Raw genomic sequence first — 22,287 nt, 5'->3', positions numbered from 1 at the left:
AGCATCCGCTGTGTGTCCAGTTCGTTAGTTCATTGATTTCCAATCAGCCTGAGTTCACCTCACCTCGTCAGCATTTTGTTGCGTTTTTTCCACCATCGGCGTTCTCTAAGTGTTACGCATTAATTGAGTTTTAATGTACGCAGACGATTGCGCACGAGAATTGCCACAAAAAAGCGACAAAAACGGTCGAAAATTACTAAATTAAGAGCAAAATAAGACAAAGAGAAGGCAGAAGTTTTTTGTGAATTTTGAACCTAACGATCTAACCTATTCTTGCAGAAATACCGAATCCAATCATTTTCATGCAAATTATGGTATCTTGTCAAGTTCAAAAACATTAAAACCGCATAATGCCCACCAGTGTTTTTATTTATTTTCGTTTCGTTTTGTTGTTGCCAATGTAAAGATGCTTTGAATAAAAAGCTCTAATCGAATGAGTCGTTAAATGAACAGCATTAGTAGTATCTATAAACCGATGCTCCGGGGCATCGACGCGAGTTCGTGTCCGAAGTCTTTTGTTTCCGCCAGGCGACATTGACTTTGAAATGCTTTGTATTGAACACACAAGTGAAAATTCGGATGGAAAATTTACGGAAATCATCGCTAAACAATAAACTGATTTATTGAACTGTGACTTTTTTTGCTTGTTTCGAAATAGAGTTGAATATAAAATGCGGCATTTACAATTAATGTGAATTAAAAGATTTTCGAGATTAAATAAAACAAATTAGTGCTAAGTTATTAATTTAATAATTGTATTTATAACTGTACCGCAATACTTTGATTATTCCTTTATTTACTTGTGATGATAATGACTTTTTTAACATCAAAACATGAAGATCGTAAAAAAAACTATTAAAGTGTCTTAACATAAAATGTTATTGCGAACATTATATTATTTAGTTGATTATTCATAAAACATTAAATTGCACTTGTGCATATGGCAAGCCCTATCATTACTTTGTTCTTGGCTAGGAAGCATTGTTTTTTAAAAAACGTGGTATTGTAGGCTCTTAAAAGGTGGTGTCGACTGTCTTCCGATTGATTACTTTGTTATCTGCTGGACACGCCTTGAAATCAGTTCAGTCGCTGGGCTGGTTAACGTAACACGCGCTGCGTAGAATCTTCCTCGAATTGCCAAAAATATTTAGCAATTTAAATAAGCTTCGTCACATAGAGCACCTCCAAAATGAGATTCGGGCACGCGTCGGGCATGCCAACATTTTTCGGCGGGGGCGACCTTCGCAATGGCGGAAGCTCCATCGGAATCGAATTGGGCATCGGCCGGATTGGAATCCAAAGATTAAGGCAATAGCGATCTGTGAATGAATCGTTGGAGTCACAGATTTCGGTGAATCGCGATTGAGTGCACATTGGATCCACAAATGCGTGGGATGGGTGGGTGTGTCGTCGCATCGAACAATTAACGAATAAACCGCAGTTGGCTGCATTATTCCCCAACTATGTTGTCTTTTCCTTCTGATTGAGCAATTAGCAACGGTGGCAAATGTCAGACATGCATTTGTGCCCGTAGTCAGTGCGTCTATGGAACCCAGTAGGCTTCTGTTTAGCCCCACGCTGTGGGTTAGTCCGTTCGGCGTAATGCAGCGTTTCGGTGCAAAAGTGCCTGAAAACTGTGACTTTCCGAGTGAATGAGGGAATGACGCGGCTGAAATCCATCAAGTGGCCACTGGAAGCTCTGGGCCGGAGGCATTTTGGGGCCATTTAATTGCACAATCATTTTTGCACACTTTACACAGAAACACACAAACCTGCAATGGCAAAGGCAAAGGCATATGGGCCAGTCAGTCGATGATAAATGCAGTCAGGTTTACTATTTGGTTTCTGTTATGATTTGCTCCACTGCCAGCTGCGATAGGTGCGCTTATTTTCTCATAAATAGTTGCAAATCGCATTAAGTTAATTATCGACTTCGCATTGCGGTCTGCATACATTAAATACATTACCCGATGGGTAATTAACTGGGGAGATCCTAGAACTGGCCCTTAAGCACATGCAATGACCGCCAGTCAGCTGGAGCTGGATTCTGGCCGAAACGAAGCGCTGCTGCCTGCTCACCTGTTGCCGTTTGCGATCGTCGGCAATATCCAAACGATAGCCATACGATCTTGGCCGAGTACGACCACGACTGTGACTGCGACTGCGAATCTTGGCCGAAAGCGAGGCGGTCGTATTCGTATCCGTGATACGATCGCTACAAGACCGCTTGTAGGGCTGGGATATCGCTTAGTCTGCTGTCGGCGCCTCAACTGCTAAGTATTCGCTGGGTACTCGTGGAGCTGGAGATCTCGAGATCAGCCGCCTCGTGTTCTGTGTGTTCTGATCCGATCGACAACGCCGCGTATGCGTGATATTGCCCCGAAGGATAACAGAAAGTGCTTTTAGTGTCTGTCCTTCTCTGCTTCCGTTTGTTTGTGTGTTCGTTTGTGCCGTGTGCTGTGTCGTGCCGCAAATAAATCACAGACATCCATTCAATATTTGTTGGCTCCCTCCACAAATTTATTCAACAGAAAGGCAAGTGTTTAAGAACTATAGAAGAAATACAATGGAAAATTGTGTGTTCAGATTTTATGCTAAGTTATGCGCACACGATGGCAACCTGTTAAAGATTTGAGACATTTTTTTTTGGGGTCATTGCGAAACGACACCCAAGCCCAAAGACCCGGGCATGGACGAATTCGAAAGAAAAATACAAACTAAATATTGTATAAATAAATAACATGGAAGAGAGGAGAGACAAGAAAAAAAAGAGGAGGCTTACAAAACCAGCTGTGGTGCCCGCAGATGAAGATGGCCAACAAGTCGATGCGAGTGGGCCAAGTCAATCACATATGTAGCTAATGTGGCTCATATGTAAATCGCATGGCGATTGATCAATTTTAAACGTTACTGTAATCCCTCGCAGATGAAGTCGAACGCATCTGGACCTGATGCAAGATGCCACTACCAGTTGCATTACTACTGTTTCATGCACAGCAAAAAAATAGATAACTATATAAGGAAAATGGAATATAAATATACACTCTTAGGTCTATAATTCCTTTTTGAACTATTCGTTTTTTTTTGTACAGAAATCCTTGGAATATATTTTTTTAAAAATCACTCGTAAATATATATTCAATTTACTTCTTTAAATTATTGCGCAAATGTAGCCCATACTTATTCTGGGTGATTTGTAAGAAGTATTTTCACTTTAATTTTTCGTGTGCATTGGGCATCCGATTTCAGGCAGCATTATATCATCTCTCAACTCTCCGATTTGGCCCTGAATTTCGCGTTACACTTTCGACACAATGGGAACAACTGGACAAGTTTGCGATATAAATAACAATCAGAAGAAGTGCTAAATGTAACGATACACATCGACGGAAATCCCAAAAAAGAAAAAAAAAAAAACAACTTGGCCAATACGTTTATACTTTGGCCGAAGTTGCGATGTGATAAGAACATGACAAGTTTATTGGGCTCGTCTGATTGTTGATCTTTTATTTCGAAATACGAATATACGCACATTTCATTCATGGAAAGATTTAATTTGAATATCACGCTTTGTGCGATCATACAGTTGCCAGCAATTTTTCACCGATATATAATTCGGCTGGAATTGCCCTTGGAAAGAGGCGGCGATGATGACGTTCACGCATGCGCACAATTTGTTTATTTATGATTTTATTGTTGTTTTCTTGGCGTCAACACCCGGACAGATAGTTAGTCAGGCGGAGAGCGACATTACCACGGTATCTTGGGATCGGGGTCCACAAAAGGTTTCTGCTGCACATCCGTTCGCACGTTGGCGTCTTTCTGGGTGACTCCACCTTGTGCTTGTGCCTGTGTATGCTTATGCGACATTTCGGTGACATTTGTCGCCCTGCCAAATTACATTTTAATATTTTGAATCCAATTGGGGTCACATGCGCTGGCGGTCACACCTACAATAAAAAAGATCCACCAAATTTCCATCTCGTTTTGGGATTTCTTCATCTTTCCCTCGGCCGAGTGCGTTTCCAAGTGCCTTGTATGCTCAACAAGGCGGCACGGGGTAGTTTTGGCCAGAAGAGCTGATAATAATGGCAAGGTAAACAAATCGCCAGGCAGAACAAGGCGATGGTAATGGCGATGATGATGTAGATGATGACAATGGCAAATATTGGAGGTCAGAAGTCGCACCGAATGCATATGCTACTGCTTGAGAGAATGACTAGGTCAATCTGGGCACCCTTGAGCTGCACTAAATGATTCTTGCGAACGCAAGTGCAATGACATTAATATCGGTGGAAAAACAGTAGGCAGTGTAATGATCATTGAGTAAAGAAACACTTGATGACTGCTTATGAAAAGCTGTTAATTGTCGCTGTACTTTTCCCAGGCTCTCCAATCTAATTGATCATAATTAAAAGAAGGGCCCGTCACACGGGCGGTGATCGATGCGACTGTCTATCGAGCGATTTGATTTGTGGCATGCGCAATTAGTGACTGATTTTCTCCATTGTAATTTATTCTGCTGCTGGCCAAACGAAAGACTCTGGCAACGAACTTTGACTTGTTTTTCGTGTGCAATTGCATTGGGAAATATTTACAGGTAATTGCATATTTATAAAGACAAATTGCCAATATTTAAATAATCGAATAGCAGAAGAAAGCATATGGAATAATTTACATTCGTGCCGCCTTTGTCAATGGTGGAGGGTGTAGTACAGCCGATCTAATCGATTCGCCGTCGTATAGCCCACACATCATACCTCGATCGATCTAGACATATTGCCAATGAGTTGACTCAATTAGCACTTACAGACATTTGTAGTAATGGAAACTTTGTCGAGTCCAGTTAATTGGAGACAGGAATGCCGGGAGTCTGTTTAACTGGCATTCCTTCTGGAAGTTTTCATATCATTCCATTTCATTTCAGCCCGCCACGCGGAAGTCTGTAATGTGGTTTTAGCTTAAATCGACTAATTTATGCGCCTGCAGCAGCTCGCACTAGCCACTAGTTCAAGGTCAGAGCACAAACTAAGGCTAATGCAAAATAGTTAAGCCAATAAAAATTCAAATCAGCGAACGAAAAGAGACTGAGCCACAGATAATACGCCTCCAATGTTTATGGTGCCTAGGGTGCCCACTATGTACACGCATATATGTATGTACATAGTACATATGTATGTATTTGGCTAGCCACGCCCGAAAGATCCGCATCCGCATCTGGGAGCGGATAATGTGGACGAATCTCATGCTGCTCTCCAATGCAAGAGATCGGGTCTCGACTCCGCTTTTTGTTTCCTCAAAACGTGCGACCTTCGCAGAGATTTTAAATGCGTTGCCGATGCCGATGCCATTGCCTTAGGTCCATTCAATCGCTTGATCAGAGGCTGCCGCTCCGTCTTCGAATTCAATATTTTGTCTTCTCTTTTGTTGGAATACACTTGACAAAAAATGAAACCTGCATTTTGCTTATAATTTAAGGTAGCCATCAACAAAATCATCCATTAAAAGCTCAAAACTGGCAGAGAAAGAAAACTATAAAAATATCACTATTTTATTGTTTTTATTGTTGTTGATATGGAATCCAGTCTTTTATAATAGTATACCCTTATGGTACATTTTTTTTTAGTGTTCCACCTCGGAGTGCCGTCCTCAACATTCCAAGCCATTTTGTTCGCCACTCAGACCTTCCCATGCGGCCTCTTATCAGCCTAGAGTTTGTCCATAAAGTCTGTAAATAGAATAGAACCCGACTTTTGAATCCCTAGCATAATGAGCCGCGCATTGCGCATACGCCCCATGTGTTTGGCTTACCAAAAATGGTGGCCAGCTTGGCGACAGAACGAAACGTGCGAATCTTTAGCGCGGCGCGTGTCTAGAATTTATCGGCCGACTTCTAACCGCGCTGATTATCGCATAATAATAAACTGGAATGTGACGTCAGGGCAGCGGGTGATACTTCTATATATATTATTTATTTACTTTGCCATTATTTGACTTCATTTAATATTTACTCTGTCGCTGCCACGCACTCTCGTTCACTGTCAATCGCTAATTGGCATGCAAACGGCCGTCAACATTGTTGGAAAAGTGGCTAGGATTTGCGCAATGTTTTGGTTTAAGATTATGCAAAACGGGAGCAGATCTCAGGGTCTATCTAACCAGAGTTTTTCCATTGGTTTATCGCCTTATTTGTTTGGAATTTTTTGTCCATCGAAAGGCGGGGAAAAGTTCTTTACTATGTATGCAAACTAACGCTGACTTTGGTGTTTTTGGCCATAAAGTCCAAACTGATTTGCATTTGAACATCGGACGATTCTGAAAATCAAACAAATATGCTATTTTTTTTACAGCGATTCACTGATCTCTGAGACCGGAAGGTTCTGATGGGCGGGGGAAACACACATGGAAGCCGTGGCCTCCTGAAACAAAACTGGAATTCTCCACATATTGTCTAACTATTTATGACTGTTAAGTGGCCATAAAAGAGCTTCGCCGTCGAAAGTCCCAAAACCAAAGCCAAAACCAAGTCCAAGTTCAACACTCGACCACCGAATAAATCAGAATTAAATTTCATTGCTGGCTGCGGCAAACCGGTAGAACATTTTGATTTCATTATATAATATTTATTATTTTCGTTTATTATTTTATTTGAGTTTTGCCGGTGAAATTCGAGTATACATTGCATTAACAGGTTAGTGGAGCAGCCATAAAAACCAACACGGAATAATGTTTATAATATTATTTACGCTGGCTGTCAAATAAAACAAGTTTGGAATTAGCATAGAGATCTGCAAGATAGAATAATACCAAGTCGTTGAAAGCTAAGTTCCTGTATTTAATAAATCAATTTGTTATTCCTAGCTCTATCCTTAGTGGTTGGGAATTGTAGAATTTGTAGAATGTAAGTTGGCTTGGCGGATTTCTTGCGCAATATCTTTACACCCTCGAAAACACCATTGGCTGGCTGGAGTTGGTCGATTGAAAGTGCCGGCCTTGCAAAAAACACTCGGCAAAGGCACTCGAAATAATGCAAATAAGTCAGACGAAATTCTCGTTAGTCAATATCTCAATATCCAGCCGAGTGAATGCATTTTTGGCGCTCAACTCCGCCAATCCGCCAAACGCGATGACTGTACAGAAAACGCTGGGCAATTCGATGATGGCGTTCACTTGGAGTGCGAACCTGAGTCCCACATGGCAGGTGCTCAAATAATTAATATCGCCCGGGCCAAATGATGATTCCAGTGGCCAAGTGGCTTCGACAAAGCCAAACTGGGCCAGCTATTTGCCCAAGTCGCAGTGCGTCGAGGCAAGCCGTTGATGTTGGCCACCATTATGGGTAGTTAACGACCGAAATCAGTGGACATTGAAACCGCCTAGTCAGCATTGCCAAAGGATTTGGGATGGGCCGACCAACCGATAATCACGATCATCAACTGTTGCAGCAACTGCATCCCAAACTGGTTTCGTTGGAAACAATGCCCATAAAATTCCTTCTGGTCTCCTTGCTTCCAGCTTTGTTTACTACTTGTAGGTTTTGAACAAAAATAGCCAGGAACGCAGAAAAGGGCAAAGTAATGTAGGCTTCTTATAACGTAAATATATGTAAAAGATTGACTCAGATATCCTCTTCATCACTTATGTTTCACGTTTTAAGACTGAAAATTGATTTGTGCCTAGCAAACCAATAATCAGAAGCAACCGGTTCCCCCATCTTAAAGCCATAAACTTAATGATGCATGAACCTGACAGTTTGTCCTTGGACTATCCTGCTTCCTGGGTTTTTCCAAAAAGCCGCAACAAAAACTAGTCAGCAGGAGGCGCGGGGCAATCTGCCGGCTAATTTGGCCAAGTTAACGCAGCCATAGCAATCACGTCGAAACCAGTTCTGTTCACGTAAGCCACAATGTGTCCCTTGTTTTTGGCCCGATCCCTGTCGTTGACTGCCTCAGCCACTTAACAATATATGTAATTCATAATTGTGGCAAAAAGAATTAAATGCGCAGCGTATAAGTGCTGATGCGATCGTTTTGGGTCTAAGAGCTCGAATGAGCCCGCGATAAATTACATTTTAAACTGTTTGCCTGGCGGCTTTTTCCGCAACTTTAACAGAATTCGCCGGGTTATTGGCATTCGGAAATTTGCAACGCTATGCCTGATTTACACGATTCTACTAATATGACATTTAGCACCCGCAACGATCATGCAAATATCGCCGACTATCTATAAACATACATATATATATTTATACTATATATATATATACTCCGCCGATCTGGCGAAGCGTAGGCGCGGTTTCGCCTTGGGCAGCATTACTTTAAGTTTGTGTGTCTGGTTGATTAACAGGAAATGCTCACGGCGCGTAAATCAAACACAGATCGAATGCGTTTTGCTTCCACCTTCTACGCCGCCAAATCCACGGTCGCGTAGAAGGTGCTAATCCATGGGGCAGTGCATAACCCAACTAATCTATTGATTACCCCACTCTTCCAGCTGCCAGCCAATATGTCGGTCAGACTGAACGAGACGACGACCATTGTTGACCGGATGGTCAACTTCTTCGTGGAGCACGAGGATCTGCGCACCAAGGTGGGTATTGGGCTGTTTTTGTTTTTAACTAACTTTTTCGTTATATTCATCTAATTAATATATTATTGAATGGGTTTCTTTTAGCAATGGTTCCTTTCGAATGCCCCCGGACCGCTGTTCATGATCCTCGGAGCGTACCTGTACTTCTGCCTGTACGCAGGACCTCGTTACATGAGGGATCGCAAGCCTTTCGAGCTAAAGAACACTCTCCTGGTCTACAATGCGGTCCAAGTGCTCCTCAGCTGGGTGCTCTTCTACGAGGGATACAAGGGCGGCTGGGGTGGCCACTACAACTTCAAGTGCCAGCCGGTGACCTACGAATCGGATCCGATTTCCATGAGGGTATGGTCTCTAAACATCTATGTATCCTAAAATCAAATCTTAAATATATTTTTCAATACCAATTCTAGATGGCTCGTGCCGTGTGGCTGTACTACATTGCCAAGATCACGGAGCTGCTGGACACCGTGTTCTTTGTGCTGCGCAAGAAACAGCGCCAGATCTCGTTCCTCCACTTGTACCACCACACCCTGATGCCCGTGTGTGCCTTCATTGGTGTTAAGTACTTCGCCGGTGGCCATGGAACCCTGCTGGGATTCATCAACTCCTTCATCCACATCATTATGTATGCCTACTACCTGCTCTCCGCGATGGGACCCAAGGTGCAGAAGTATCTCTGGTGGAAGAAGTACATCACCATCCTGCAGATTGTAAGTGGTCTACAACTTGGGAAAAGCTTGGATTTGGTTTGATGTTCCCCTCTTCTCTGTAGGTCCAATTCCTGATCATCTTCGTGCACACACTGCAGATCCAGTTCCAGCCCAACTGCAACTTCCCCAAGTCCATTGCCGCACTCCTGACCTTCAATGCTGGACTCTTCACCTACATGTTCAGCGCCTTCTATGTGGCCAACTACAAGAAGGAGGCGGCTGCCCAGGCCAAGCTGGCGGCGAAAAAGGAGTAGGAAGCGACGTTAGTTGGCGCTACCTTAAGCTATGCACACTTATTTTTATGGTCCTTCCTTATCCCTGAAATCCCACACTCCTCCACCCTCAAATCCCAGCCCAGATTCCCACGCTCCCATCCCAAGCCACCTTCCATATCCTCCCCCTAGGTATACATAGGTCAAGATGGATATTATACAATCTGTAGTCGCGTAAGCTTGTTTCGTAGTATTTTGTTAGTTCGAGGAAAGCGGCCCCATTTGTACTTGTTTGGATCAGTCGCCATTGCAGAGGGCAAGAGATCGTTGCACCTGCTGTATTGGGATAGTGTAATAGTACCAAATATTATAGTTTAGTGATTAGACTTTATCCTATGGACTGTGAAAGTCGAAGACAAGTTAGGGCAGGCGAATGGCGAGCAAAAATCGGTGAACTCTGAACTTTTGCCTGTCGACAACACCGCGTCGAACTGTCCGCATTTTTGTCATGCCCAACTCTATGATGAAATGTAATTTTGTATATTTTATTTGCAAACAATAAACAAACGATTCGTATGTAACTGCTGATTATCTTTCTTATGTACGTTTGATAACTGCTATATAGCTATGGATTGATAATACATATTGATGGTATTTGGTTATTTAAACAAATATACTTCTTGATTTATGACTTAACAATAATCCTTTACATGGTTTCTACGGAAGTTTACGTTACAGTGATAACCCAAAAGTATAGTATGAAAAAGTACCAACTAGTACAATCTATAACACAATCTCTCTGAAAAATAATATTCTTTGTTTTGACTTCAGTCCTATTCTGCTTGAGGTTGAAATAACAACATACCCAGTTCACTTGATAAGATACTTTTATAAACAATGGAATCAGAAACTGAGACTCTGCTTTCGCGAAATGCTGTTCCTATTATAGATTTAGAAAATTTCATTGAGGACGTGGCGAAAAATCTGAGAAAGGCTTTATCTGAAAAGGGGTATGCTCTGCTAATAAACCACGGAATTTCAAATGAGAAGGTATATAATTCAATGAATCTTTGATCATCGAGAACTGAATCTATAATCAATCAGATCAAAACAGCTTGGAACTATTTCGATGGCTTTGTCGACTTGCCAGATTAAGTTAAAGTGGTATTTGAGAGAAGCAAAGCTCCACATGCCGAGAATCATGGTTACGTGAGTCCGGGAATGGAGCGATTTGATGGCAGGACACCGGAGCTGCGCCATGCTTATAATATATGCAAACTGCAGGAAAAATTCCTCCCCGAGCAGCAGCTACCAGGATTTAGCAGGCACATTAACTCATTAGTCGATGACTTCAATGAATTGGGTAAGTTGATTCTGAAGGCTCTGGCAATTTCATTGGCTGCTCCACCTTCGTTCTTCACGGATAAACATTCGTATATGCTGTCCGACGATCGCTTTAACCTGACCACCCTACGGATGCTGTTCTACCCGCCCGTGAAAGATCAGGATCATGGAAGAAGCTCCATACGATGTGGAGCCCATGCCGACTACTGCACCTTTACTCTGTTGGCTCAGGATTCGGAGGGTGGACTGGAGGTCAAGCTGCGGGGCACTGACAAGTGGGAGCGAGTGGGCCATTTGCCAGGAGCGCTCTTCATTAGCTGCGGTGAAACCATGGCTATCTGGACAGATCAGCTCTACCACGCCTTGGTATGACTATAAGCTGGGCTTAGGATGACTTATTATTATATATTTGATTTAATTTGACAGCAACATAGAGTAGTGGTTCCCGATCAGGTTGATATTCGCCATCGAGGCCGGCACTCCATTGCCTATTTCTGTCATCCTGATAACTCTGCGCTGATTGATCCAAATGATTTAGATATTACACCTAAGCAGACGACAAGTGACGTGTAAGTCGGGATTGGAAGTACTACGAATAGATTAACTTTATCTTATTTGGTGTTATATTTCAGGATACAAAACGCATATGATATAACTATGGCTCTGGCAAAAGGCGCATTTGCACATCATTATTCTTAGCAAGATTTTTAATATTCATTATTCTTTAATATGTAAAAAATTTTGTTCAACCATATTTTTTTTGCCCCCCAAGAGTATGTTACATAAATGTTTTCTTGTATGATATACATACATACATGTATATACCGATTAGACAATAATATTATTGCAAATGCCGGAGTTTGTTTGGGTCAGTCTGCCGGAGTGGCTTGTCGTGTTCACATCGTCTCTTCGGAGGTCTGAGTTTCCAGATAATTTCCAGAAGCAATCTATTTGTATTTGATTTACCTACGCGGAGCTTATTTACCAAGAATGATAAACAGCAAGATAAGAGAGGACAAGTTGGAAACGCTTGTCTCGCGAAGTGCTGTGCCGATCATCGATCTTGCCCATTGTGGTAAGTTTCCCAGTCACCAACCTATTAAAATAAATTTAAATTAATTAGAAGGAAAAAGATACGTACAAGCATATGTAAAAATTGTTTTGGGTGGGCAGGCACCATCCCTAAAAAGTAACTACTTAATTACAACCTTTTTAAGGTGTGCCTTGATAACATCCAAACCCCTGACACATCAAAAAACAGCCTAAGGAACTCCTTACATTTTACTGTAATAATTACTTCCACTTTCTAGGCAAGTCCCTTGTCCATCGGGTGGGTCAGCAACTCCACAAGGCTTTCACCGAAAAGGGAATCGCTTTCCTGGTTAACCATGGCATAGCAGAAGACAAGGTAATTTGTATGTCCCGTTCTACGCTCTTCTAATGATTTCTTAATTGTAGATCAAAGCTGTCTGGGATCAATTTGACAACTTCTTGGATCTGCCAGCAGAGGTTCAGGATCGCCACAGACGAAAGGATGGTGTTAATTATGGATATGTTAGTCCCGGGATGGAGCGATTTGATGGAAGTACTCCAGAACTGCGTCACGCCTACAATATTTGCAAACTGGATGAACAGAATATTCCAAGGGAGGCACTGCCAGAATTTGCCGAAGACATTACCACACTGTGCACGGATTTGAAAGCCATGTCTTTGTACATAATGAAGGCCATGGAGGTGGCCCTGGAAACTCCGCCGTCCTTCTTCATCGACAAACACTCCCAGATGTTGGAAGGAGATGACCTAAACATGAGCACCCTCAGGATGCTCTACTATCCGGCGATTGTGGATGATGAGCCGGGCCAGAGCGAGGGTGCAATCCGTTGCGGTGCCCATGTGGACTATGGCACCTTCACGCTGCTCGCCCAGGATTCCGAAGGTGGCTTGGAGGTGCAACTGCCGGGCAGCGAAAAGTGGGAACGGGTAGGTCATCTACCTGGCGCCATACTTATAAACGGCGGGGAACTCCTGTCCATCTGGACCAAGCAGCGTTACCACGCCCTGGTAGGTTATTCCTATAAACTGAAACAATCCGGTAGCCTAATCTTATCTATTTATATCCTTTTCTAGCCTCATCGCGTCGTCATACCTGAACAAGAACTTATAAGAACCCGTGGCAGACACTCCATAGCATATTTCTGTCATCCCAATAACTCGATCTTGATATCTCCCAACGATCTGTTGGGTGAAGGGGAGGCAAAGAGTGAGGACAAGTGAGTATTCTAATATTTATTTGTAAATATTATATTACATGGTTTTATTTAAAACCCCAAGAGTATACAGCGCCTATGAACTGATACAGAAAAAGTTTAATGACACCTACGGTCAGCGATCTCAATAAGTCAACGAATCTGGGGCAGAAGTTTATGAATGCTCTAGCCATATGAAATCATTAGCATTCTTAACCCAATAATGTAACTTCAGCAGCAATAATGAAATGTAATTGTTTGAATTTAATAAATTATAACATTTACATTTGCAAGTCTAATGTCTACAGCATATAAATGGTTAATATAATATGGTTAAATGTTGTGTGTGTTTAAGTTATTCATTTAACCGCTTACCTCTGAGTTTTCTAACAACTCATTAATCTTTATAAGTTTATAATTATAGGTCCATTTATTTATTTCGGACACCTTACATGAATAGTTTCAAATATCTACATTTGACACGAGATTCTACGTAGAAATCGATCATGCTGAAAGTCACGATCTGCGTAGATATATCGATAGTCCCACCCATCCGAGCGCCGATAAAGGCGCTATCGTTTTCGAACTGGATCCGAATCCACCGAAGATCGCGGATCGGATCGCAAATGTTTTTTTTGAGACAGACGCCGTTGCTCTCTGCGCTAGTTCAGGTGTATCTGGGTTAAATTCGCGATCGGAGTGTGTTACAAAATGATGGAAAGTGTGCAAAAAAAGCAGCAGAAAGCGATACGAAAATTGACTAACTAGACTGTTGGCCAACTGCTGTTCGTTCGGGTCGGGTGTTCGATGAAAAGCGAAACCTGTGCGAAAAAAGAAAGCGAGTTTTCACTGTAAGCAAATGCAAAAAGCCCTCATCGGTTTCAACTTTGAAGTACAAATCACCAGCTTTCCGCTGAATAGGCGCTTCGAGTAGTAGTTTCAGTAGTTTTTTTTTTGTGAGCCTCTGCTCGTTGGCATAATGTTTTTGCAAGGCAAAAGAGGCGAGGCAAATGCTTACTCATTCCCCGGCTATATCTCTCAACCCCGAACCCAACCCCACCCCACCCCTTGAAACAAAACGAATCCATGCAGACTGAAAGACCAGACTTTGTTCATCCGGCATTTGCCGAACAAAGCCGCTTGGCAACAGCTCAGCTGGTTTCGATTTAATTTTGCATTTTTAGGGGGTGAAAAGGCGGGCAGGAGGGCTCACACCTGAGTCCGAGTGCCGTTAAACTGCAAACGGGATCGGCCAGATACAAAACACAAAACACAAGACATCAGACACAAGATACAAGATACATGCCCGCCGCAACCAGAGTATCTGTATCTCGCACATGCATCCGCATCTGTATGGGTATTCGGTTGTATGTATGTATGGATGTACCTGAGCCACGTTAATAGCCATCACAAATATTGCAAAAGCAAACCGAGACGAGGCTACCTGTTGACGGCTTTAGATAGTCTCACCTTTCGAGCCCTGCTCACCATAAGCCGGAATATCCACTGTACTGAGTACTGAGTACTAAGCTCTCTACGTAGAACCCCTACCCCCTTCGCGCTGAACGACAAGTGCTAATTTAGTTATCACAATTTTTGATTTGATTAAATTTTATCTAATTGCGACGCACATGCACACACACCATACCCACCCATAGCACACAATCAGTTTCATTTTTGCAAAATAAAATCGTAAACTGAGCTAAAATTCTGGCCAGTCAGGTGCGATAAGCGTCGGAACCCAGAAGTTACGAACCCCCTGCTCCAAACAGCCGGCGGTTAGTCCGCCCAAGAAGCGCGTCGCGACTGTTCGATCGCCCCTCGTCCGCCACGCGCCCTTCTAAATCGAAGCAAAGCCAATCACTCAGGCAGCCGTTCGCATTGCGGATCGTATCGGATCGTAAAGACATAAAGACCCCCTGCCCACCAAATTCTGCTGCCAAAGCCTTTGCTCGCCAGCCAAACAAAAACAATAGCCGTTGCAAAAACAAATAGCACAAAATTTAAACAAAAACAAAAATTAGAAACACTCGGATGCGCGATTCGACGAATGTTTGTGTTTTTATTTTTCGCTGTCGGCATAACCAGTCTAATAATCGAATTCTGCGCGCTGCTGCCATTCAGTTTCATTTAGTCAGCCATCGCTGGAAGTGCACCTCGTCTCCGGATCCCGGATCCCCTCCGGTACCCAGAGTCCCCCCTCACCGAATTGTGATAAAGATATAGCGAGCACAAGTGCGGCGAGTGTTCGATTGCTCTCCCCAATCAGAAACCAAAGAACTTTGGACGTCGAAGACCCTCTGGAAGTCACTCGAAGCACAAACACCAACTCAAAATGATAAAAACAAAGAGCAGCGACGACAAGCTCGACACGCTTCTCTCGCGCAGCGTGGTTCCGATCATCGATCTCGCCCACTGTGGTAAGTACCCACCACTCCTCCTCCATGGGGCTATGTCTATATATATGTGGTATCCCCCATGGAACCACAACATCCCATTAAACATGCCGCTGATCGCCACTCCAACTCGTTGCTAGGCAGCCATTTCAGTCAGCGTTCGTACACGGAGAGAAAAGGGCGGGCGTTTTACATCAATGGGAAGTTCCTCCATTCAAAAATAACACTTATCTGTGACTTGTCTCGAAGAGGTGAAAATGATTAGGCCACTCCACTGCTATCAAAATGTAAGACCCACCTGCATAAACAACTTCCACGTTTATATTGCTTTTATATTAATCCAAAAATAAGTTTAGGCCATTAAACCACAGATTGGCATAGTTTAGTAGCTTAGTCCAATAGCTAATGTGTAAACTTTAATTACCCACATAAACATTTAGTAAAATTGTGAGAAACTTAATGATTCATAGATTCCCAAAATAATGGGTCATAAAACACATACAACAATTTAGGATTATTTATTCAGCTATATTTTGTTTTTTATGTTCCAATTTATGTATTTCGAATTCACACTTTTGATTAAATAGTATGACGCCTTTTCTATCGATAAGATTGCGCTTATTTAAGTAGCAGGAAATGGGCAATCTTTTAAATATGGCTGGGGTTTTTTTCAGTGCACTCAGGGCACAATTAAGTGCAGTCGTCACTGAGTCATCGACAGTTCTGTTCGGCTGACTATTCCCAATTGTTCAGGGCTAACTAACCGGGCCCCCTAATTGCAGTTACTTAATTTCGTTCGTGGTGCTACAACTACGTCGTAGTTAATTTGTTGTAATTACCGACTTGTGCACCGGACACCTGATCCCTGCACCTGCGGTTCTCTCCGAAAACAAATGAATAATGCAAATGGGATCTCCTCCGGCGAGATGGGGGAAGTCTGACTGTAAAGTTTCGAAGAATGTATACCTTATCGCTCGACGTCAACTAATTGAAAGTAGATAGTTAATCTATGAAGTACTTTAATAGAACACTTATGTACATACGTATGCGCCGGGAAACCAAGTATCACGTTGTTATAGCCTGCTATTTTACTGCGATTTCTGGGTATCCCAAATCATGAGTAATTTTTTGAGTAAGTGCTCCTTAAGTCAGTATAGATCGTAGTAAGTCAGGCACACTCCTCGACAATTAGAGTATCAGTTAAGTTGGAGAAATGTGGATCAATGTGGTGGAATAATTAAATCAGATTCATTTTTATGCCCATAAATATTTAAAATGCTAATAAGAAATCACACTACACACTTGGTAGAATTATTTATCTGATTATTCTTGCTATATGCCAGCTGACTTTGAAAAAGGTATCTGTAAGTTAGAGTATCTCTGAGATTCCTAAGAATCCTAAGAATTAGATATCTGAGTTTCCCCACTTTGTTTGTGTGTTGCCCAGACTACTACTTTGAACTTCTTTGGTTAACCTTTAAGATACCTGGGTTCAAATTTGTGCCACAAGATTTAATGACTTTGTTTGTTCCTCGCCGTTTCTTCCGCCCTTCTTTGGCCACACCGAAATTTTCCATTTGCCTATTTGGGAGCCGTGCCCATTGTGTTAACTGGGTCTTTGCCGATACGTGACACAGTTTCTCCTTCTGGCGGTAATGAAACGCCATGGAAATGTAGCGCATACGCACTGTGTGCTTATCGGGCCGCAGGTTTCGCCGAGGGCTCACCCAGAGATTCGAGTTCGCTTGGAGTACAGTGCGGCTTGGCCTTGGTGGAAGCACTCTCTTGACCTTCTCGCCCCACCAGAGCCATTGACCCCCAAAGCAGCTAGCTAGAAGCAATTAAATCGCTGCCTTGCGGCATTTTTATGTCAACGGAACTTCAATTGGATTTTTTTCTCTTCCCTTGTTTTGTTTATACTTGTGTTTTTTGTTGTGTCTTTTTTTGTGAGCCCCGCGAGGTTTTTGAACTATATTGGAAGTCGGGCTTGTGGCATTTGTGGAATGCCTGAATTTCTATCGACCCAATGTCACTTCATCAAGTGCGGAAACTCAAACAGTACGCATCGAAATGTTTACAATTATTCGAGTTACGGAACCTGATTTCGTTGTGAACGCAATGAGCGAACCAATATTTGTTTGCTGGTTGCAGCTTTATTTACACACTGCCGGTGACCATTAGCCAGTGAGCAGTAACCAGTTACCAATTTGGCAACTCGTCCACTCAGTGACGCATCTTGTTTTGGGGCTTTGGGGATTCACTCCACGGCGTCATCCAGCGGTGGGCCTCACCTTGTTTGATTTGATGATGATACTACCGAAAGGCGACAGTGCGAGCATGTTAAGTAGTTGGACTTTTGCCGCAACCGATTGAAACTGGCTTAAACCTGTTGATTCTGGGCTTGGCTGACGTGGCTTAATGGCCGCACTCGCGTTTTGCCTGTTTTCGCCATCGAAATATACGTAGAAATTGGCTGCCGGATTTCTCTTGACCTCACAAATTGGTTAAAGCCACCTGAACATCGGTTGATGGGTAGGAATTGAATTAAGTTCTCTTGACAATTCAAATTGACAGCTGGCCAAGCAAATTTTGCAACCTTCAATACATTGATGCCAAGTTTGATTCGCAGGCGATAATGCTATTCTGGCCAATTACCTCTGCCGTTGACTTCTGTGCGCATATTTCAATGGCATTGAAATTATTTTTCCATTAGCATCGACATCTGCAACCATTTTCCCCCATTTAAGCCCATTTCAGCCAATTCCAATAGCCGCAATTCAGTTTTCTATAAATAAGTTATACTGCACGACCATATTTCTCAGCAAAATTTCTGCAACTGAACTGCCGCATATATACGATCTGAAATGGGTCTATAAATATTGAATTGAATTAATTCGACCGCGCGATTCAAGTGGGAAATTTTAATCTATTTGTGGATTATGTTTAAGGGGTTTTTCCCGCATGCGTATATGGAAATTCCAATGATGGGTAAAGCAATTAAATATTTTCATATATGTTTTTTACGACGCATTCCAAATGAATTTGCATAGCACAGGCCTAGAATTTGTCCAAGTGTTTAAAGAGTTCATTCGCCCATGCAATTAAATTACAAGCATACAGCATCAAATGGCGTCGAAAAACAAACAATAGAAATGCTTAACGCGTGCCCGCAATTTATGTCTGACCATAAATGCATGAAAGCCAATCAATTTCAGCGATAAATTTGTTCGGCAAGCGCCAATCAAATCGAAAACACAATAAAACATGGGGGAAAACAAATCGAGACGCCGAGAACTTCTGGCATTCGATAGAGATGATCTTCGGACAACTTGGCCTCCTCAACGAATTCGCCGACTGAATCTACTGACTCAATTAGCTAAATTAGCGACAAGTTAGCACTGACAACTAGCTGGCATAGCTGGCTGAAAGCTGAGAAATGGCAAATTGAAAAGCGACTCGCATCCCAATTGCCGCCTAATTGAATTGCATGCCAGCAGAATTCGACTAAGCTATAAAGTGGAATAAAAAAACGCACGGAAAACAAGCATAACAAACATACATGCAAAACTGAAACGCCGCCTAATGAAAACGAAAGGCGATCTGCGGCTGGCGTCAATTGGAATCATTCAATGCGCCCGACTGACCTCTCCGCCGCCTCATCATCCGCATCGTCATCATCATTCGGACAACATCATCTGGTTCCCAGTTGAGCAAGTAATAATAACAATGCGAGCACTTCCCGCCTGGCGACAGAGCTCCCATACATGCGGAATGAGATGATAAGAGGGCGTAATTGTTATTATTTGTGAAATGCTAAAAATTCTCTGAAAACCCTTATCAGAGGCACTGCGTCACTGTCCAAGTCGGGAGCTGAGGGCAAGCGGCCAGAAGGTGGCTTCCCGTTGTGGCTAGCCAAACTATTTATAGATTGCGCATACGCCCAGTGTGACATCGAAATGACACTGTCGCGGGAAAGTATACACATATAATTACTTTGCATTCCGCGATTTCATTCATGACTTGTCCCTCAATGAGTAAGTGATCACATTGGCCAGCGGTCGGTGCAAGGTCTCTGCCTACCCTATCCTTCTTCCAGATATCAGCTATCTATCTATCTACTGTATGGTATATATTCAAAAGTCCAACTTTGACGCGCCAAATGGTTGGCGGTGTGGAACGCCATCCTCGCCACTTCCGCTGCGGCTTTTCCGCGGCATTTTCTATTTAATTTTCCGCTGTGCATTGTCAATGCCGCCTTCGTTGCATTGAAATTGATTGCATTTACCTTTGCATTGGGCCATTGCACATTATCGAGTTCCCAATGGTGGGTTATTTGAGATTCCAAGCAGCCGATTATCTCGCAAAGTGAGGGTCTTACGAGCTCGTGGGTGGCACGTGAATGTGAATGTTAGTGTGTGGACGCCTCTTAGCCACACTTCTGAATGGCCCATGACATTCAATTTAGTGGCCAAGTGTTCGCGAGCCAGCTATTTACTGCCTTCGGCAACAGAGTGAACAATCTGCCATAAACACGACCCATACTTTATGGTCTTCAGGTGGAAAACAATCCAAAGAAGCCATAAACAAAAGACCGCAAAGCAATTAGCGTTTGAGTGGCAGTTCCGCTGATTATTCCCACGCCCGCGAATCGATTCTAATCCCGATTCTGTTTATTCCAGGCATCGAGGAGGTGCCGGTGAAGTCGGTGGTGAACCGCGTGGGTCACCAGCTGAAGAAAGCGCTCTCCGAGAAGGGCATGGCCCTGCTGGTCAACCATGGCATCTCCGATGAGAAGGTAAGACAACTAGTAATATATACACTTAAGATTAGGAAAGAAATGGGTTTTTATTCACTATTGATTAAATACCAAAATACGTCATTACCAAGCAGCAAATCTAAAACCGCATTCATATCAGCCTGATAATAGTTGAAATTAATAGCTTCTATTCCCGGGGGAAACGTATCTGTAGAGATAGACAAAAATTTGGTATAAAGGTTATTTTACTCGTTTTCACTAATGCAAAGTTTCCCCATTGTCTTTGGATCAGCTCAAGACTGCCTGGGATCACCTGGATGACTTCGTGAATCTGCCGCCGGACATCAGACAGCACTATATCCGTGCCGAAGGAGACAAACATGGCTACGTGAGTCGTGGTCAGCAGCAGCGATTCGATGGCAAGTCGCCGGAGCTGCGTCACGCCTTCAATATCAGCACACTGAACGCTCAGAATCTGCCGGAGGAGCCGCTGCCAGGATTCGCGGACCACATCAGCACCCTGGCCACGGACTTCAAGGCACTGGCCAGCTTCATCCTGCAGGCGCTGGCCGTCTCCCTGGACATTCCGCACACGTTCTTCCTCGAAAAGCACTCGCACATGCTGTCCGGCGACCACGACAACATGAGCTCCCTGCGCATGCTCTACTACCCGCCCATAGTGGACGACGAGCCCGGTCAGAACGACGTGATCAAGGGTCGCTGCCAGTACAGCTACCAGCGCTGTCTGTCCAACCAGCCGGACTTCCGGCCGGAGCACAATCCCCGCGACGAGGACGACCTCAACGAGGTGGACGGCCCCAATGGCCAGTTGTTTGAGCACAAGCTGGGCAACGGCGCCGTCATCCAGTGTCCACCACACGTGGACTACGGCACCTTCACCCTGCTCTCCCAGGACTCGGAGGGCGGGCTGGAGGTGAAGCTGCCCGGCAGCGAAAAGTGGAACCGCGTGGGCCACCTGCCCGGCTCCATACTCGTCAACTGTGGCGAGATCTTGAATATCTGGACACAGGGACGATATCCCGCATTGGTGAGTGTCCAATGAACTTGATTATGCATTGTAGCAGTGATTAAAGTTAAGTCAGCATTCCTTATCATTGCTACAACTATGCAAATACTACTAGAACACAGCTGTAGTAATAATACATATTTGAGCAGCTTTAAGTCTGTTTTTGGCAATAGGTGAAAAATACAAATACCTTACTTTTTTAAAACTATTTTCCCTTATTAAAGTTATAGAGTACTGACTTTAAAGTCCACAAATCAAATTGTTTTCAAGCTGGTCTAATCAGTTAATTCTTTTGTAATTTATAAAAAGCCTAATCTATTTTATACGACCCCCAGCAACATCGCGTGATAATACCGGAGCAGGAAACTATTCGGGCTCGTGGCCGCCACTCGATAGCGTTCTTCTGCCATCCGGACAACATCACCACGATATCGCCCACCGATCTGCCCAATCCAGATGCCGTCCAGGACAAGGCGTGTCTCAAGCAGCGCAAGAAGTCCTTCAAGGCGGCGAAAGAAAGGTGAAATTGCACTCCACTTTTATGGCCATTTCCTGTACTAACTCGCAGTTCTTTGTTTCTTTTCTATTTTTTGGCTTATCGCCCGACGATTGGTGGCCGTAAATTCAACAGAGTCTACAATGCCTATCAGTTGATACAGAAAAAGTTTAGAGATACGTATAGCAGTAACAATCACTCATAAGCAATAACAACCATAGACCATAGTCGGTCGAGCCATCCATCGCATCTCTACCTGAACTGGGATGAAGTTCGTCGTGGGAACGGATGGGGAAAATGAAAAGCAGCAACTCATATGATGATGTTTTGAACCTTTTTATTATTACCTTTACTTTTATTCCATACGATTGTAATTGCTTCATTTCATTAATTTATATGTATCGAGATACTATATACAATACATGCATACACCGTAAACATATCCCTTTGTATAATAAATATATATGTATAATTTAATATAGTTTCCACTGAAAAACGCACATGTTAACAT

At 43.1% G+C, this 22,287-nt stretch overlaps 4 protein-coding genes across 5 annotated transcripts; all 4 read left to right on the top strand.

The window, feature by feature from the left end:
* The first annotated feature begins 2,235 nt into the window (after nucleotides 1–2,235).
* Nucleotides 2,236–10,092, top strand: LOC117144015 (elongation of very long chain fatty acids protein AAEL008004). The gene is made up of 5 exons (XM_033308970.1): nucleotides 2,236–2,535; nucleotides 8,494–8,589; nucleotides 8,674–8,931; nucleotides 9,000–9,299; nucleotides 9,362–10,092. The coding sequence occupies exons 2-5, from the start codon at nucleotides 8,506–8,508 to the stop codon at nucleotides 9,551–9,553; spliced, it is 834 nt and encodes a 277-aa protein (XP_033164861.1). The 5' UTR covers nucleotides 2,236–2,535; nucleotides 8,494–8,505; the 3' UTR covers nucleotides 9,554–10,092.
* Nucleotides 10,093–10,357: 265 nt separating this feature from the next.
* Nucleotides 10,358–11,579, top strand: LOC117144016 (2-oxoglutarate-dependent dioxygenase htyE). 2 transcript variants are annotated; one of them, XM_033308971.1, is made up of 4 exons: nucleotides 10,358–10,561; nucleotides 10,616–11,221; nucleotides 11,282–11,424; nucleotides 11,488–11,579. In XM_033308971.1, exons 2-4 carry the CDS (start codon nucleotides 10,733–10,735, stop codon nucleotides 11,552–11,554), a joined length of 699 nt encoding a protein of 232 aa, XP_033164862.1. In that variant the 5' UTR covers nucleotides 10,358–10,561; nucleotides 10,616–10,732; the 3' UTR covers nucleotides 11,555–11,579. The 2 variants fall into 2 exon arrangements, with proteins under 2 accessions (XP_033164862.1, XP_033164863.1); XM_033308972.1 differs by lacking the exon at nucleotides 10,358–10,561 and having other exon boundaries at nucleotides 10,794–10,874; nucleotides 11,018–11,221.
* Nucleotides 11,580–11,826: 247 nt separating this feature from the next.
* LOC117144014 (UPF0676 protein C1494.01) lies at nucleotides 11,827–13,394 on the top strand. Its single transcript, XM_033308968.1, has 5 exons — nucleotides 11,827–11,930; nucleotides 12,166–12,263; nucleotides 12,314–12,916; nucleotides 12,983–13,125; nucleotides 13,187–13,394. The coding sequence occupies exons 1-5, from the start codon at nucleotides 11,846–11,848 to the stop codon at nucleotides 13,251–13,253; spliced, it is 996 nt and encodes a 331-aa protein (XP_033164859.1). The 5' UTR covers nucleotides 11,827–11,845; the 3' UTR covers nucleotides 13,254–13,394.
* A 316-nt stretch (nucleotides 13,395–13,710) lies between these two features.
* Nucleotides 13,711–22,218, top strand: LOC117143374 (UPF0676 protein C1494.01). Its single transcript, XM_033308050.1, has 6 exons — nucleotides 13,711–13,952; nucleotides 15,226–15,521; nucleotides 20,177–20,292; nucleotides 20,546–21,301; nucleotides 21,616–21,800; nucleotides 21,912–22,218. Exons 2-6 carry the CDS (start codon nucleotides 15,437–15,439, stop codon nucleotides 21,979–21,981), a joined length of 1,212 nt encoding a protein of 403 aa, XP_033163941.1. The 5' UTR covers nucleotides 13,711–13,952; nucleotides 15,226–15,436; the 3' UTR covers nucleotides 21,982–22,218.
* Nucleotides 22,219–22,287: the final 69 nt, after the last annotated feature.

Source organism: Drosophila mauritiana, chromosome 3R (genome assembly GCF_004382145.1).
Source record: "Drosophila mauritiana strain mau12 chromosome 3R, ASM438214v1, whole genome shotgun sequence".
Taxonomy (NCBI): Eukaryota; Metazoa; Arthropoda; class Insecta; order Diptera; family Drosophilidae; genus Drosophila; species Drosophila mauritiana.
Note: the sequence above shows the minus strand (reverse complement) of the source record. Positions and strands in the feature narration are given on the sequence as shown.

Excerpts from the sequence above, each read along its gene's own strand:
- LOC117144014 (XM_033308968.1), top strand. The coding sequence starts at position 11,846 with ATGATAAACAGCAAGATAAGAGAGGACAAGTTGGAAACGCTTGTCTCG. Across the intron at positions 11,931-12,165 it reads CATCGATCTTGCCCATTGTG|GCAAGTCCCTTGTCCATCGG; the intron begins GTAAGTTTCCCA and ends TCCACTTTCTAG. Across the intron at positions 13,126-13,186 it reads GAGGCAAAGAGTGAGGACAA|AGTATACAGCGCCTATGAAC; the intron begins GTGAGTATTCTA and ends TAAAACCCCAAG.
- LOC117144015 (XM_033308970.1), top strand. The coding sequence starts at position 8,506 with ATGTCGGTCAGACTGAACGAGACGACGACCATTGTTGACCGGATGGTC. Across the intron at positions 8,932-8,999 it reads CGGATCCGATTTCCATGAGG|ATGGCTCGTGCCGTGTGGCT; the intron begins GTATGGTCTCTA and ends TACCAATTCTAG. Across the intron at positions 9,300-9,361 it reads ACATCACCATCCTGCAGATT|GTCCAATTCCTGATCATCTT; the intron begins GTAAGTGGTCTA and ends TCTTCTCTGTAG.
- LOC117144016 (XM_033308971.1), top strand. The coding sequence starts at position 10,733 with ATGGAGCGATTTGATGGCAGGACACCGGAGCTGCGCCATGCTTATAAT. Across the intron at positions 11,222-11,281 it reads ATCAGCTCTACCACGCCTTG|CAACATAGAGTAGTGGTTCC; the intron begins GTATGACTATAA and ends TTAATTTGACAG. Across the intron at positions 11,425-11,487 it reads AAGCAGACGACAAGTGACGT|GATACAAAACGCATATGATA; the intron begins GTAAGTCGGGAT and ends GTTATATTTCAG.
- LOC117143374 (XM_033308050.1), top strand. The coding sequence starts at position 15,437 with ATGATAAAAACAAAGAGCAGCGACGACAAGCTCGACACGCTTCTCTCG. Across the intron at positions 15,522-20,176 it reads CATCGATCTCGCCCACTGTG|GCATCGAGGAGGTGCCGGTG; the intron begins GTAAGTACCCAC and ends TGTTTATTCCAG. Across the intron at positions 20,293-20,545 it reads ATGGCATCTCCGATGAGAAG|CTCAAGACTGCCTGGGATCA; the intron begins GTAAGACAACTA and ends TCTTTGGATCAG.